The 15,100-nt window shown below is 41.3% G+C and overlaps 1 protein-coding gene across 3 annotated transcripts in view; it reads left to right on the top strand.

The window, feature by feature from the left end:
• The first annotated feature begins 7,867 nt into the window (after positions 1 to 7,867).
• Positions 7,868 to 15,100, top strand: part of PWWP2B (PWWP domain containing 2B) — a 41,901-nt gene continuing 34,668 nt past the window's right edge. Inside the window, exons 1-2 of one of the 3 annotated variants that reach the window (XM_034776979.1) lie at positions 7,868 to 7,886; positions 10,819 to 11,212. In XM_034776979.1, coding sequence (XP_034632870.1) covers positions 11,070 to 11,212 — 143 coding nt within the window. In that variant the 5' untranslated portion in view covers positions 7,868 to 7,886; positions 10,819 to 11,069. Of the gene's footprint in view, positions 7,975 to 8,124; positions 8,276 to 10,818; positions 11,213 to 15,100 lie in introns of those variants that run through there. The other 2 variants (XM_034776977.1, XM_034776978.1) reach the window with 2 other exon arrangements.

The following is a 15,100-nucleotide window of genomic DNA, read 5'->3' as shown; positions in this document are numbered from 1 at the left end:
CTATAAACTGGCCTCTAGGTACTAGGGTTACCACATAAAGTGGTTTCCACACTAAATAAGTACCAGGTCAATGCAATTTTTTTCAACTTTATTTTTTGCTGTTTAAATTAACAAAGAAGAATCAGGGACAGCACCTTGAGCAGTGAAGGTAAACTTTTGCTACTTTATTTGGGCAAGTCTCTACGTGAAACCGACCTTAATCTTTAAAAAGTGAACAGTCGGAGCCCTGTCCTGCAGTCCTCAGTGAAGCAAAATTCTCACCGCCTTCAAAGAAACTTTATTATTAGCACACTTTCAACTGTGTAGATTAGGTCCAAATGTGATCCTGAATAAAACTGGTATGAGCTTATTAAAAGTATCCCAATATTTGTAAAGGGCGATCAATAGTTCAGACAAGTCTTACTTCAATGAGTACTCTTCAAGATTTAGAAAAATTTAAGGTAAATATAGAATTGAAAATAACAGAATTATGAAAGTGTAGAGTTTGATTAAAGACAAATGTGGGGGTGAACTGCCTTTTGAAAAGTTCTTGCTCATATGCAACATGCAGATGCAAGCCATCATGGGAGTTAGGAAGTCCTGAGTCTAATTCTGGCTCTGTTACCAACTTGCTATGTGTTACTTTGCAGCCACTTCTCAATGTAAATGGAGATATCTGTACTTATCTACCACAAGGGTGTGGTGAGGATAAACAAATGTTTCTATTATTCTTTCAATATATAAAACCCTATAGAATTGATTACCAGTAGATTGTACAGGGTTAGAATGATTGACAAATTTGGATTAGGGGCAGGGCCGGCTCTGGCTTTTTGGCCGCCCCAAGCCAAAAAAAACCAAAAAACAAACAAACAAAAACGGGGCAGCCAGAACAGCAAAGCAAAAAAACAAAAAAAAAACAAACAAAAAAATCTGCGGTGCAGCCGGTGCGCGGGTGCAGGGGGACCGGCTGGGGGTGGGGTGGAGAAGGGAGCGGGCGGGAGAGAGAGAGAAGGGGGCGGCCAGGGATACAGCAGGGGCGCTGCCACGCGGCCCCTCCCGCTGCGCTGCCGCCTGCTGCAAGGGCTCCACTCCAGTCGGCGGGGAGGGAAGGAAGAGGACTGCCCTGCAGGGTGCTCTGGTTCTCCGCGCCGCCGCCCCCTACAGGGCGGCCAGAGCTGGGGGGGGGGAAGCGGCTGTGCCGCCCTAGGATTGGGCAGAATGCCACCTCCAACAATCTGCCGCCCCAAGCACCAGTTGCTCAGCTGGTGCCTGGAGCCGCCCCTGATTGGGGGGAAAAAAGCTTCTCTTTAGGGCACATTTAAGAAGGGAACCTAGCTTTGTCTTCTGTTTGGTTGTTTCTCCTCCCCCTTCTTCGAAGCACTGAGCCAGGGTCACACATGCGAAATATCACATGATCTGTTTCTTACATTTGCAGGTGGACTGGTGTAGGTGGACGTTAGGCGTTCTTGCCGTGTATGTGATTTGCAGCTTAAAGGGCTTTAAAAGTTATCAAAGAGAGGTTTGTCTTGCATAGTTCTCTTCTGGGTCAATAACTCTGATTAATGGGAGGTAGAGACTCAGCAGTGTTTTTCATTTGATTTTGAACAAATATAAATGAGATTATTTATTACGGTGTGGGTTCTATTTGTATCTTCTCTGACATTTTCTGCTTAAACAGAAGTGCTGAAGTGAATTCATATTCTCTTATTCCCTTTTCAGGAGTACCAAATCTCCAAGGGGGATTGTGGGAAAGATGTGCTAGCACAAAAATGAATAATGTTCTGTCATTGTACTGGCAGCAAAGAGTGGTCAGTTCAGGCAGTGATGATGGTTAGCAGAGATGCAGTTTGGTGCACTAATAACCATTTTTTCCTTGTCATTCATTCCTACAAATTGAAAAATACTCATTTCTGGGGATATGGTAGAACAGAAGTAGCACCTCTGACATAAGTGCTGGAACTAGAGATGCTGTCGAACCCTCTGGTTTGAAGTGCTTGCATCATATACAGGGTTTACAGTTTGGTTCAATGGCTCTCAGCATCCCCACGATACAAATTGTTCCAGCATCCCTGACCTCTCACACAGATAAACAAGTACTTAAGGAACCAGAGTACACTGCACTTTCACTTTCAAGGTCTTTTATGACCATGGGTAAAACAAGCTCTGATCCATTCATTAAATCTCTCTTCTTCTTCTTTTTTTTTTTGTACCATATTTAATCTTACCTGTGGTATTTCCACTGTAATTTCTGTGTATGTTTCAGGTATTGTTCTGTCTCTTAACAAATATAATTACATCTGGAAAAACTGTTAAAAGAATGTTAAGGTTGCAAAGTAAAACATTCAAAAGTTAGGAAATGCCAGATTTAAGCTTCTCTGTGCCAGGTTAATTCAGTCCCCTTGTACATATGCATTATGATGCAGGCTTTAATTACATGTTCACATGCTATTTTTACACAGGATCTCTCCTCATTCAGTAACTTTGTAGTTGGTTATTTAAGATTTCTTACTTCTTCAACATTCAGTTAATAGTCCAGGCCTTATTTAACGTACATCACACAGTTTGTTTGGGATATAAATGTTCCCCGCATGGTTTGTTTGCAATCAGTCTTTGGAAGAATGTGTAGTGCATGAGCGCAGAAAGTGAAACTAAATGGAAACAAAGATGAAATTGACTAATCTACTTTCACTGTGAAAGATGAAGTAGAAGATATAGCAGTCTTGGGGTTCATTAAATAACAAACTAGTGAATGAGAAAAGAATAAGACTTTAATAAAACAAACTGGAGAGCTTGTGCAGTGAGCTCTTGCACACAGACATGTGGTGTTCCCACATTGTGGAAGCATGATTTCCCCTCTGTGACATCTGAACTTTTGGCAACAGCTGGTTTTGATGCATCCAGAGGAATTATCATCATTGAGCCTGGACATTTTGTTTGAATCCCTGGAATTTAAAGGGCCAAGGATTAAACTGCCGTACACTACTTTGGTGATAATTATCTCTACAGGATTCCAGAACTGGAAACAACATGGAGTGATTCATGTCCATATTTAATTTAACAGCTGAAAGAGAAATGTCCTCATAAACAATAAGCATATTTTCATGGCTGTCCTCTGATTGTGTTTTTTGGATCACAAATGTGATTACTATGATGCTTAATCCATTTCATTATCACATAAACCACCTTTCCTTTGAATGTTTCTAGGATCTCAATAGCTGGTTGGGAGAAGGTCCCAGCAGTCTTTTCCTGTGTATCTGTGCAACTGCAGACGAAATACACAAACCAAATGTACATACAGCACAGTGGTGTATGTGAAAGTCAAGTAAATAAAATATACTCAATATCACTCATAGACCAACATTTTTAATCCGGGTGGCCTAACTCCCAGGATCAGGCCTCAACAGCAAGAATTCCCTGACATAGATTTGTAAACATAGTCAATTCCAGAAATTTCAAATGTGGGTGCCTAAAGTTGGGCTTCTAAAATCCATATTTAGGCATCTAAATAAAAAGCCTGATTTTTAAGGGATGCTGGACACCTGCAGCTCCCATCAGGCCACATTTATTTAGACATCTATCAACCGAGGAGCCTATATACTTGCCCGCATCTACTTTTTCTTATATTTGGCAAAGTACCTTTTTTAAATCAGTTGAATAAGTTTATGCTGAATACTTTGAAGATACTTTCTGTCTAATAATTTTAATATATAACTTTATAATCATTTTAATGTCCAACGTGACAAACATTTTGCTAGGTTTGTCCATTTTAAACAGCTTGAAGTTGGAACATTGCTAAAGATGAACTTGGACATAAAACTTATTCCTCTTATTCTCAAGTCTATTGTCCAGTTAACTGTTTGCTTCTGCTTTGGACTGTAGAATTAATCTGCACTGGTTTGAATATTTGGTGATGAAATGCCAGAAATATTACAAGAAGCTACTCTCATTATGTGCCAACATTTCTACACTGTTGTATGCTGCAAAGGTAACTTTCCAGATGCTGAATATAACTGACTCCTATTTAGGTCAGGTTATTAAATCTGCTCCGCCATTTTTCCTTCCCTGGACAGCACTGGCTTTGGATTACATCAGTATGCTTCACTATATATGATGATATATCACATGAATACATCATTAAAGTGACAGCTTGTTCTGATGATGAATTATCAGTGTACATTATGTATTTCTCTCAAGAAGCTGCAGTCTGGAGAAAAGCAAACCCAGGAGTGGATTAGCTAGAGATGAAACGCATGTGCTAAGGTGCTTTTATAGTGCCAAATGCTAGGGACCATGTAGATATAGACACTGCAATAATACCAATATGCTGTAATTTGCTGTTATGTGCATCTGTGCACCTAGAGGACACTGATATCTTTTAAAGTCATAAGATTTTGCCAATAATGTTGCCAGTCTTATTTGTTCTGTGGTGTTTGTCCAGTCAAAGTGCAAAGGAAGAAATGACTCTAAGGGTATGTCTGCACTGCCATTAGACACCGGCAGCTGCGCCATGCCAACTGACTCAGGCTCACAGGGGTTGGATTTAAGGGGCTGTTTAACTGCGGTGTAGCCATTTGGGTTCAGGCTGGAGCCTGGGGCTCTAGGACCCTGCACAGTGGGAGGGTCTCGGAGCCTGCACCCCAAGCCGGAACATCTACCCCACAGTTAAACAACCCCTTAGCTCGAGCCCCACAAGCCCAAATCACCTGGCACAGGTTAGCCATGGGTGTCTAATTGCAATGTAGACATACCCTCAGAGCAAACTTCACCATCTTTCCTCTTAGAATAATAACAATGCTACCCAGATCTTATAAAATGCTTTTCACAGCACTTTACTTGGTAGCTCAGTATCATTATCCACATTTTACAGAGGGGGAACTGTGGCACAGACAGGGGAAATGATTTATCCAAGCACCTAGCGGGCTAGTAGCAAACCTGGGAATAGAACCCAGGTTCTTTATCAGTAAATTTTTCTCCAGACATTGTTGCCAACGAGATTCTTTATTCTGAAGTGCCTACAGAAGGTTGAAAGAAGTGGCCCACTGCCTCTCTCCTCCTGTCATTGTGGGGTTTTGGAATCCATACTGAGCATAGACTTATTAGCCATAACCCTGCCACTTCCCAGTCTGCCCATAGTGCCCTTCTCTGCGTTCCTATATTGGGAGCCATTTCAGAGCAGTGCTCTACATCACACAGGAAGTTGCCGACTACCCTTTTCAGGTTGCATATATCTGGTCCTCTCCTCCCACACATACTTTGATATGTAGTGTTTCCAATGCATTTTGGGCTTTGTCTTAGGGCCAAATTCCCCTACTTTCCATTAGTTGACACAGACTTGAGGGCTACCTTCTTACTAGCCCTCACTGAAATACCATCTGGATATCTCTTGCCCCACTGAGATGTAACATTGCTGAAGCAATTCAAGTGATCATACAGTGCCTCCTGTCGATCAGTGCAAAGTACTGCAGTGAAGTACTTCTTAACAGCTTAAACTCAGACTCTGCGGGTACTTCTGCACAGATCCTATGGCAGCGAGGCTCAGAAGCCAGGTTGACAGACTCAAGCAGGGGCGGTTGATATCATAGATCAGGGGTCTCAAATTCAAATGACCACAAGGGCCGCATGAGGACTAGTGCATTGGCCTGAGGGCCGCACCACTGACACTTACCCCTTGCTGCCCCCAGCCCCGCCCCCACTCCACCCCTTCCATGAGGCCCCGCCTCTTCCCGCCCCTTCCCTGACCCCATTCCAACCCCTTCCCCAAAGTCCTCACCCCAACTCTGCCCCCTCCCTGCCCCCAGGAGGAGCAGGAGGGGTGCGGACTGTAATGGGGGCTCAGGGCAGGGAGTTGAGGTGCAGGAGGTGTGCAGGGTACGGCAGGGGGCTCAGGGCAGGGAATTGGGGTGTAGGGTGCAGGAGGGGTGAGGGGTGTGGCAGGGGGTCGGGGTGCAGGGTGCAGCAGGGGGCTCAGGGCAGGGAGTTGGGGTGCAGGAGGGGTGAGAGGTGCAGCAGGGGGTTGGGGTGCAGGGTGTGGTAGGGGGCTCAGGGCAGGGAATTGGGGTGCAGAGAGTGTGGGATATGGCAGGGGGCTCCGGACAGGGGGTTGGGGTGCGGGGTGCGGGCTCTGGCCTGGTGCTGCTTACCTAGAGTGGCTCCAGGGTGGCAGCACCGCGCACTGTGGCCAGGCAGGCTCCCTGCCTGCCTGCCCTGGCCTCTGGCCCCGCTCTGCTCCGCTCCGCTCCAGGAAAGTGACTTTTTTGTGTGTATTATAAAAACAGAATGATTAAACAGGAACAATAATAATTTTCATTCCTATGGCACTGACTATACAAAGATCTCAGAGCACTTTACAAACGTTAATAAATTAGATGAGATAGATAAGTATTCTCCCCATTTTACAGATGAGGAAGCTGAAACACTGAGATGTAAAGTGCTTTAACCAAGGTCATAGAGGAGGCCTCTGGCAGAGCTAAAGAACTCACGTCTTCTGACTCCCACTCCTGTGCCCTAACCACAAAGCCATCTTTCTCATTCATACTATTTACTGTGAAACACAAGCATGTAAATCAGATGTATGCAAATGAGAAATTATTGTGTAGAAAACAAAAGTGACAGTAAAAAAAACTCTAAATAACCCAGATGACTCAGCCCAAGGGACTCTTCCTATGTGTACATTTAAGTATGTGCATAAGGATTTGCATAGGAATGGAGCCTAAACTTCTTTATTTCTGTATCAAATGGCAACACTTTTAACAAGACTCTGGTTACCTTTTTATCAACTACACTGAAAAAAAAAAGGAACAATCCTAGAGGAGTTTACATGTCTAATCAACTTCTTGCCAGAATAACTGAAGAATTCTTTGGTTAAAAGAAAACTATAATGTTAAAAGTAATATTTAAATAAATAACCTGTGCATGCTGTATGTTACTAATAAAGCCTTGGACTATTAAACTGGTGGCATTTAAAAGTCTAATTTGTTTCACTATTTTTGCTCTCTATTTTTTCATTTCTCAGCTGGGGCAATGAAAATAAAGTATTAGTTTCACTTTCTGATTTTCTTGCAGTGGAACAATGCTGCAGTGCAGGAGAATCGTTTGTTTAAAAAGGCAGCTCAGATTGGAATTTAAAGAAAAATCATAGAAACGTTTCTTCAAGTTTTAGTTTTACAATGCATAAACTGGGGGCTAAATCTGATGAAGCAGTATGTATTTATTGAACAGCTATTATGGTCCATTTTTAACCTAGCAAGTAAACTGTATAGTTTTATATTCTTTGTATCCATTTGCCTACTGTTTCACTCTTACTTCTGCGCAGATCTGAGGACTGCAATAAATAGAATTTTCAAAAACGTCTTCAGTACCTGCTTGTGGCAGAAATATAATATGAAAATTGGAGCCTTATTTTTAACCGGTGGGAAAGCTGTAACCTCTCCGCTCAAAACGTGTTTTGATAGTTTTCTAGCACGGGTGAAGCACTCCCTCCCACCACCACCAACTTCAAAATCGTTTCAAAGGCTTCCAAGACCAGCAGTTTAATGCTTTTCATTGGGGGGATGCCTGCCAAAAGCGAACCACAGTCTAATTCCCTAGACTCCTTCTAATATCTCCCCCTCTGTTTCAGCAGAATTTAGCTGCCAAGCCTTCTCCTCCGCAGGGAGATGGCTGTTGCTTTGCTGTGACCAGTGGGGCTGCCTGCCATCTTTTAGGCGTGCGCTCTAGAGGAGACAGAAGAACGGAGGAATGTGGTTTAGTCAAGGTGGCTGCTGCGAGCGCCCCGCCAATCCTGACGCGCCACTAAAGCTTGTCAGACTCAGCAGTCACAGTCTCTAAAGCAGGGGAGGCGCTTCCCCGCCCGGAGCGGCCGGAGCGGTCAGTCCTGGGGAGCGAATGCAGCATTTGGCCGCTAGAGGGTGCGTGTTGGAAAGTAAATGCCACATAGTAACCTCTCTAAATTGTCAAACACTGTAATTGTTAAAGGGCTGGAGACCGATCGCCCAGGTAACGTGAGCCCTGGACTTTTCTCTTATTTTCAGTGCCTTTGCAACGATTGTCATGTGTTAAGTTTTAATGCTGTTTTGGATTTTTGTTTTGCTTCGGTTTTGTGTGTGTGTTTGTTCTTCCCCCACCCCCATAGCTTTTGGCTGCTCCTTTCCGTTTAGATCCTTATTACAGGCGACTCCAGTGCGACTAACTTCAAACGAATAAGCAAAGCAACCCTCTCCTGTTTCTCATGGTCAAACATTGACCAAACAAACTTAATCGAGATTGAAGTAATCGAGTAAACAACAGCAACAACACTGTAAGTTCAGTGAGCCCACAATACAGTTTTATGAATGTGTTCTATGCATTGGTGGCTCACACAAAAAATGGTTTTAAAGGTATTAAAGAACTGCAGTATTTAGCTGAGGTGAGCTGAAGCTGCTCCTTTTGAATCCCGCAGATAATCCAGTTATTCTGGTTTAGAATTAGTTTTGATTGAACTGGACAGTGTTGTTGTTTTTAATTATCTTTGTTACTATAAAAAAGACAATTGGAGAGGAAACTATTTTTCAATAACATTTTTCAATGAGTTTTAAAAATAACTTGTTTTAATCTGTTAAACTAAATATAGTAGGAAAATATATTTTTCTATCATGATTTTATAATACTTTAGTCAAACTGATCAGTAAAACACAGATTTTAAAATATCAGCAATGAATAGATGGGTCCAAATAAAAAGAGCCTACATCTTGTCATTTTTTCTTTGACCTAATATATTGTAGAATGTGTCTCATTTATTACTTTAATTATCTTCACTACCATCTTGCTATCCATCCTGTAGTTTCTCATTAAAAAGAAAAGCTATTGTTTACTTTGCAAACAGGAAGTGCAACTTATTTTTTTTTAAATATGAAGATGTAATTGGTAATAATCATGGCCTTCAATGGTCTCTTGGAATATATATGTAATCACAAATTCTTTCCTGTGAATGTGAGTAAAAGACTGGTTTCTATTTCACAGCTTTATTTAACTGAACTATTTCTTGTACTGTTGAATTTTATATAAACCATAATGATTATTGAAGAAAAGAGATTGTTGTAGGCATATATTTAAAGAGGTAATGTGATGGTGGGATCTCGGATGGACAGGAAGGGCTGATTGACCTTGGACCCTTTCTGAATGCAGCATTGCTCAGTAAGAAGCAGTTAGTAGTTGTCTTTTCATAGTTACACAGTGTATAGGCCCACTAGAGTAACACTTCTGGAACAGTTTGGTATATGTTAAGTCTAGAATAAGATTTACAACCAATGAGATTCACTCAGGACCCACAACTGGTAGCCTTTGACTGAATATGAAGGGAAAAAAAGTAGGTTTAACCTTCTTACTTTTAATCTAATGTGCTTCCAGATGAAACTGTTTTTTACTTCCTTATTGCTTTGCCTTGACAGGCCTAAAAAGGAACCTGACCACTTGCCCATTGAGCTTTTGTTTGATTATTGAAAATAACATTGTTGAATTGCTACTTGAAACAATAATGAAATATATTTCTCTTTAAATATATTTTAAAGGAGCCTGTTCAGTGTTGATGTGAGGACTCCCCCAGGAAAGAAAACGTATTTACTTGCAAATTCAGTGCTATATATAGAAGAGTTTTTTTTCACATGATTTATAGTAGCCACCTTCTAATGCAACAGAATTTTGCTCTACTGTCTGCTAAAAATTCCCCTTTTCTAAAGGTACCTCTTTCTTATTTAAATGAATAAGAACGGATTTAGTTTTTCCAGTACCACAATATATCATTTAGAAAAAGGCATTCTGGAAAATGGAATTTATATCACTGGAAATTAAACTAAAATAATAAATCCAGGTTTCTAAAGGCAGTTTTGCTCATTTGGAATCAGACACCTCATTTGGGATTAATTGTAAAGCAGTTTTTACTATATCTTTTACGCGTGATGAAGCATTTTGCATTGTGTATCGGTGAGGCATTTGAAATCTCACACATAATTTGTTGAAATTTCACTCATTCACTTACAATTTGACACTCCTGCAGGCTGCAACTCTGTAGGAGCAAGCTTTTGAGTTATAAAAATTTACTGATTGACAGGTGCTGAGAAAAGTGAGCTGTTCTCAGTGTCCTAGGAAAGCAAATTTAAGGTTGCAGTTAACCCTTTAAATGGATAAAAGTGACTTGCTATATTTGCATACTTGTCAGCATTTGAATGCCATTCAGACAGCCTTTAAACACCATTGTAATACATTTGAGCTAGGATATCTTTTTTAGAGCAGCTGTATGGGAACATCTTATTGAGCTTTAAAAAAACAAAGACTGCTTCTTTCCCTCCCACATTTACATAGGGACAGTCAACACGTATGGATTAGGAGTAAATGATGGTGTAAATTATCTTCCTAAAGAACAACTTGGGCCAGGAAAATTCTTTAACATATCTAAATAGCCTAGTGAGGATGATATAATTATGCCCTACAGGAAAGGTTGGGGCAGAACTGGAACATCCTTAATCTAGGCTATTAACATATTATTGCATATGGAGTATTCATCCTCCTGGAACCCAGGTTAGGGAAGAGAGGGTGACTCCCCGCTTTCAACGTGCTATGAATCTGATTCTCCTGCAGCCCAATGTAGCGCAGAGGGGATACGCACTGACCCTTTAACATGCTGCTGAATATGGTGCTGTGAGGGCAGAGCGGAGACCCCTGGACACTTATGTTACTGATGTGGAATTGTGGGGGCAGACAGGAGACCCCCTACCAGGCCCCGCCGTGAGCGGCAGTAGCCGCCGTAGTGTCTTACTGGCATGCTCTTCTCCAATAATCACCCTGAACTGTAGCCAATTGTTGCAGGATTCGGCCGTGGAACGTTCCCGGGAGGGAAGCATTGTGACGTCAGCGCACCTACTAATCCTCCCAATTGAGGGGGAGCCTGGAGCCATGAGGTCATCGCAGCGGCCAGTGTAGCCATCCGGGCGGCGGCAGCGGCGGGGGAGGGGAGAGCAGAGAGCGGAGCAGAACGGGCAGCGGGCCCAAGCGAGGCCGACTGGGAGCCTGCCGCCGCGCTCCAGCTGTACTGAGGCGGACGCCGAGCTCCTGCAAGCATGGAGGAGGCTGAGGCGAAGGAGCTGCAGGTCGGCTCCTGGCTACCCGTGCTGGTGGAGCAGATGGTGAACGACACGTTGGTGGTCACCTTGAGCTGCGGGGAGAGGCGCTTCACTGGAATCCTCCTAGACTGCACTAAAAAGTAGGAGCCCTCAATGCTTTGATTGTTACCCAAAATATTTCCAAGGGTGATAATTGCAACTGTGAAGTTTTTCTCTATAGAGTATGGCCTGCTGCTGCACAGAGAGATCAGAGCAGCTGGGGAGGAGGAGGGATTAGGCCATAATCAGATTAAAGAGTTAAGGTTGCATTGCACATTGCAGGTGGGGGAGGGGAGGAAAGGGGAAAAGAGGGGGGGCGTTCTTCTAAAAAAGCAAGCTCTGGAGTTGGTTTCATTTTCTTTTCAAAAATCCAATTTGGAAGGAGATTTTCAGAGGGTGGTTATCCAGTTACACTGCAAAATAAATCTGAAAATACTTCCAAGTGACCATTTTAGAGGCTTTGAAAAGAAGAAAAACCCACTGTGAGAGTATTTTAAAGTAACTCTTTTTATGGGCATAGGTTACTAGAAAAAGTGTGGCCCCCATCAAGCAGGGGAATTGACTACATCTGTTTAAGTGCTATCACTGTCGCAGAGGCTGCTAGAGTTAACGTTTTGTTTTGGAGCAGAAACTGCCCATTTGTCAAGAAAAAGGTTTGGTTGAATAAAATTATTAGAACTTGACAAAGTTCTTCTTAATGATGTTACGACTGTGCAGTAAGTCTGGGTGTGCTGGGTAGTGGTATGATACGCTTATGATGTCAGAGACTGCCATAATTATAGACTTACTTTCTTTGTTCAGGAATACCATATGCTTCAACAGCTTTATCTTCTGAGGAAACTGACCAGTTACTTTTAATAATGCAAAAATAAAAAGGGTATGGGCATATGAGTCATGGGTTTTCTAGAACACTATACAAAAAGGATCAGTTAAGTAAAACACTTTATTTGCCATGTATTTGGAGCTAATATGCTCACTAAAAATTATTAGTGTGGTAGCAAGTCTTTGATTAGTATATAAGCATACAATGGTGGAATACTTTTTATGTGCATCAAGTTAACATGTGCTCAGTATTTGCCATGTAATCACAAAACTGTAACAAATGATCTGTTAGACATAATGAAATGTGTAATAGCCATTTAGATTGCTGGTTAGCTGATTCTTATTTATTGTTAGTGGAGGGGTTTTTAACCTAGTTAGAAATCAATTTAATCACACACAAATATAAAGGTTTGTTATTTTTAAAGTTTCATATATGGCATATATGCTATGTTTTAGCCAATTATCTATATTATGTCTTTATTTAATCCTCTGGTGTAAAGTCCCTGGAATACATCACTGCAAGATAATGGGATCCTTCTACTAGATGAGTGGCATGAGAAGAGAAAGTGGAGGCATTAATCAAACATGTCTTGGCTTTCCTTTAGTGTTTTATTTTCCGAGTGGGCACTGTAAATGTGTCCTGCTTTTTGAAGGCCTCAATTTTTTCCTTAATACATTCCTAGACTTTGCTATGGGCTTTCCCCCTCCCCACCCAGCAGTGCAAAACCATTATCCTTTGACAATTATCCTACCGGTATTATCTCTTAATTACATGTGCCAGAAAACATTAATACTAAAGTCATGTGAGTTAACATATGGCTTCATGTTAATTTTATCTATCTACCTCATTGTCTACAGTATGTGAAAGCGCTCAACTCAAACATTTTAAACTAAGATGCAGCTAAATGGGTGTTCACGTGTTTTCCTTCTCATTGTCCAAGTAGCCTGCTAGCATTACTAATATCAAATCTCCCTAGAAATCCTCGCGTTATGTAGTCAGCCATTGGAGAAGGACTGCAGCTTTATTGATTTCTCTCTGTCACTGAAGACTCTGAAGCCAATAATGTAGGTTCAATTCCAACATTTGAAGCTTTCCATTCTGGAATTTCTACAGTGATCTTGTTACCATTCTTCTGCCTTCCCTCAGAAGCTTGCCCTATTAAAATGCCAATGCTTTTCAGTTTTTGTTGCTCATCTTAAATCCTCAAGGCGGTGTTTTTGGGGTTTGTTTCTTTGGTGTTTTGTTTTATTTATTTATTGGATGGCCTTCTGATGTTCTTCTTTTCTTTAATTTTGGTTGTGGATTCTGCTGCAGCAGCAGGGTACCAGGGCCATGTCTTCTGCCACAGTGCCATCATGAATATATTGTACCCACCTTGAAGTGGTCAAGACCTCTTCTGACATTGATAGTAGTTGCCCCTGAAACTCGTATGCTAATTTAATTGAGAGTAGGGGTGATGTTCACACGCAGGATGCTTTATTTCATTACAATGATCTTAAAGAATTGTAAGACAATTAATAATAAAATATTCTTCCAGACAATAATGCTTGTTGTACTATTAACTTTAAAACTAAAAAAAAAAAAATGGCAGGATTTCATTTCTATTTGTTCATTTGTATTTACATTCTGAGCTAGGGCAGACTGATTATACATTTATTGGGTAGTCATTTTCACTCTGGAAAAATTTGCCAGTGACTCTCTGGACAAGGGCCATGTGAAATTAGACTTTTTATTCTCCATTTTTACAAAATGCTGAATAGTTATCACTTCCCCAGACCACTTCAGATTTTCCATAATCTTTGGGGCCAGATTTGCAAATGTATTTTGGTGCCTTGACATGCAGGTAGGAGTTTTTAAATTCCAAAATGGATTAGGTGTCTAACTCCTATTGTTTTTAATGACTGCTACGCACCTAACCCATTTAAAACACTTTTGAAAATCCCATTAGAAACCTATTTGCATTTTTGGGCACTTAAATGTCTTTAAAAATACGACCCTTGGTCCTAAATCACTTTTGAAAATGGGACTTATGCTTCTAAGTCGCTTTGGCACTCTTCAAAATTTTACTTTTGGTGCCTAGCCCTTTTTTTCCCCCCCTTTAACCTTTTGTGGTGATTTTCCTCTTCAGTGGGAACAATAAGCTACTTCTCCATTTCTAATATGCCTCCTTTAAGGCACTTAAGCTAGGTGTATGCTAAAAAATGTTGTTGGCGTAGCTGTCAGGGATGTGGGGGGAAAAAACCCACACCCCCTAACCAACATAGTTGTGATTGTAAACCCCCCAGCGTAAATGCTTCTGTTGGTGTAGTTAATGTCATTCAGGGAGGTGTTTTTACTATGCCTGCAGAAAAACCATTCTGTGGCATATGCTGTGCGTACACTGGGGCTATGCCAGTATAGCTGTATCACCAAAGGCTGTGTAATGTAGATGAGCCCTTAGGATACTTTCAGAATTCCCCTCTGCCATTTCTAAGGTTAAGTCAGTGGAATGTTAATGTATGTTCACACTATCACCAGTCCACAAGTTCCTGGCAAAATCAGTTACCTTAAAAATAATCTGAACTTGTGGAGTCCTCTCTTAAAGAGGGTAAAAAACCTCCAATTATCTGACAAATCAGATACCCACATTCTGATGATATTTAACTATATAATCACATAGCAAAAATTGATGTATTAAAGTCTCTTTCTGATAGGGAGAGGGCTAAGGAATCCAAAATGGATTTAAGGCAAAAAATTGGGTTCTCTTTCCTGATGTTAATTAGAAATAGGGTAACGTGGACCCCAAAAAAGCATTTCTTGTAGAACTTTCTATTTCTTTGTGATGATTGGTCCCATCTTGGTGTTTACCTGCTATCACAAAGTTAAACAGAGGTACTTCTGATGTCCATCTTTAGTCTTTTTAAAAATAGAAATACTGCTGAAGATCTTTGAGATGACCCTTGTGATGTTCTGTTGATTCAATAATATTGGCTATGCTTCAGCCATCTTGCAAGGAGATTCAGTAAAACAATTGGGAGCCTAACCCTTTCCTTTAAGTGAGGTTGTGTTAAGGGGTGGAAGATAGCTCTTCCAGCATCTAGTAGGGATGAGAAACTTTTAATCACTTTAGCTGGAGGCTGTTATGGAAGAGGGAATCCCTGAGCCATGTACAGTACTTGGCTACAGT

Source organism: Trachemys scripta, chromosome 7, assembly GCF_013100865.1.
Source record: "Trachemys scripta elegans isolate TJP31775 chromosome 7, CAS_Tse_1.0, whole genome shotgun sequence".
In the NCBI taxonomy this organism is placed as follows: Eukaryota; Metazoa; Chordata; order Testudines; family Emydidae; genus Trachemys; species Trachemys scripta.
Note: the sequence above shows the minus strand (reverse complement) of the source record. Positions and strands in the feature narration are given on the sequence as shown.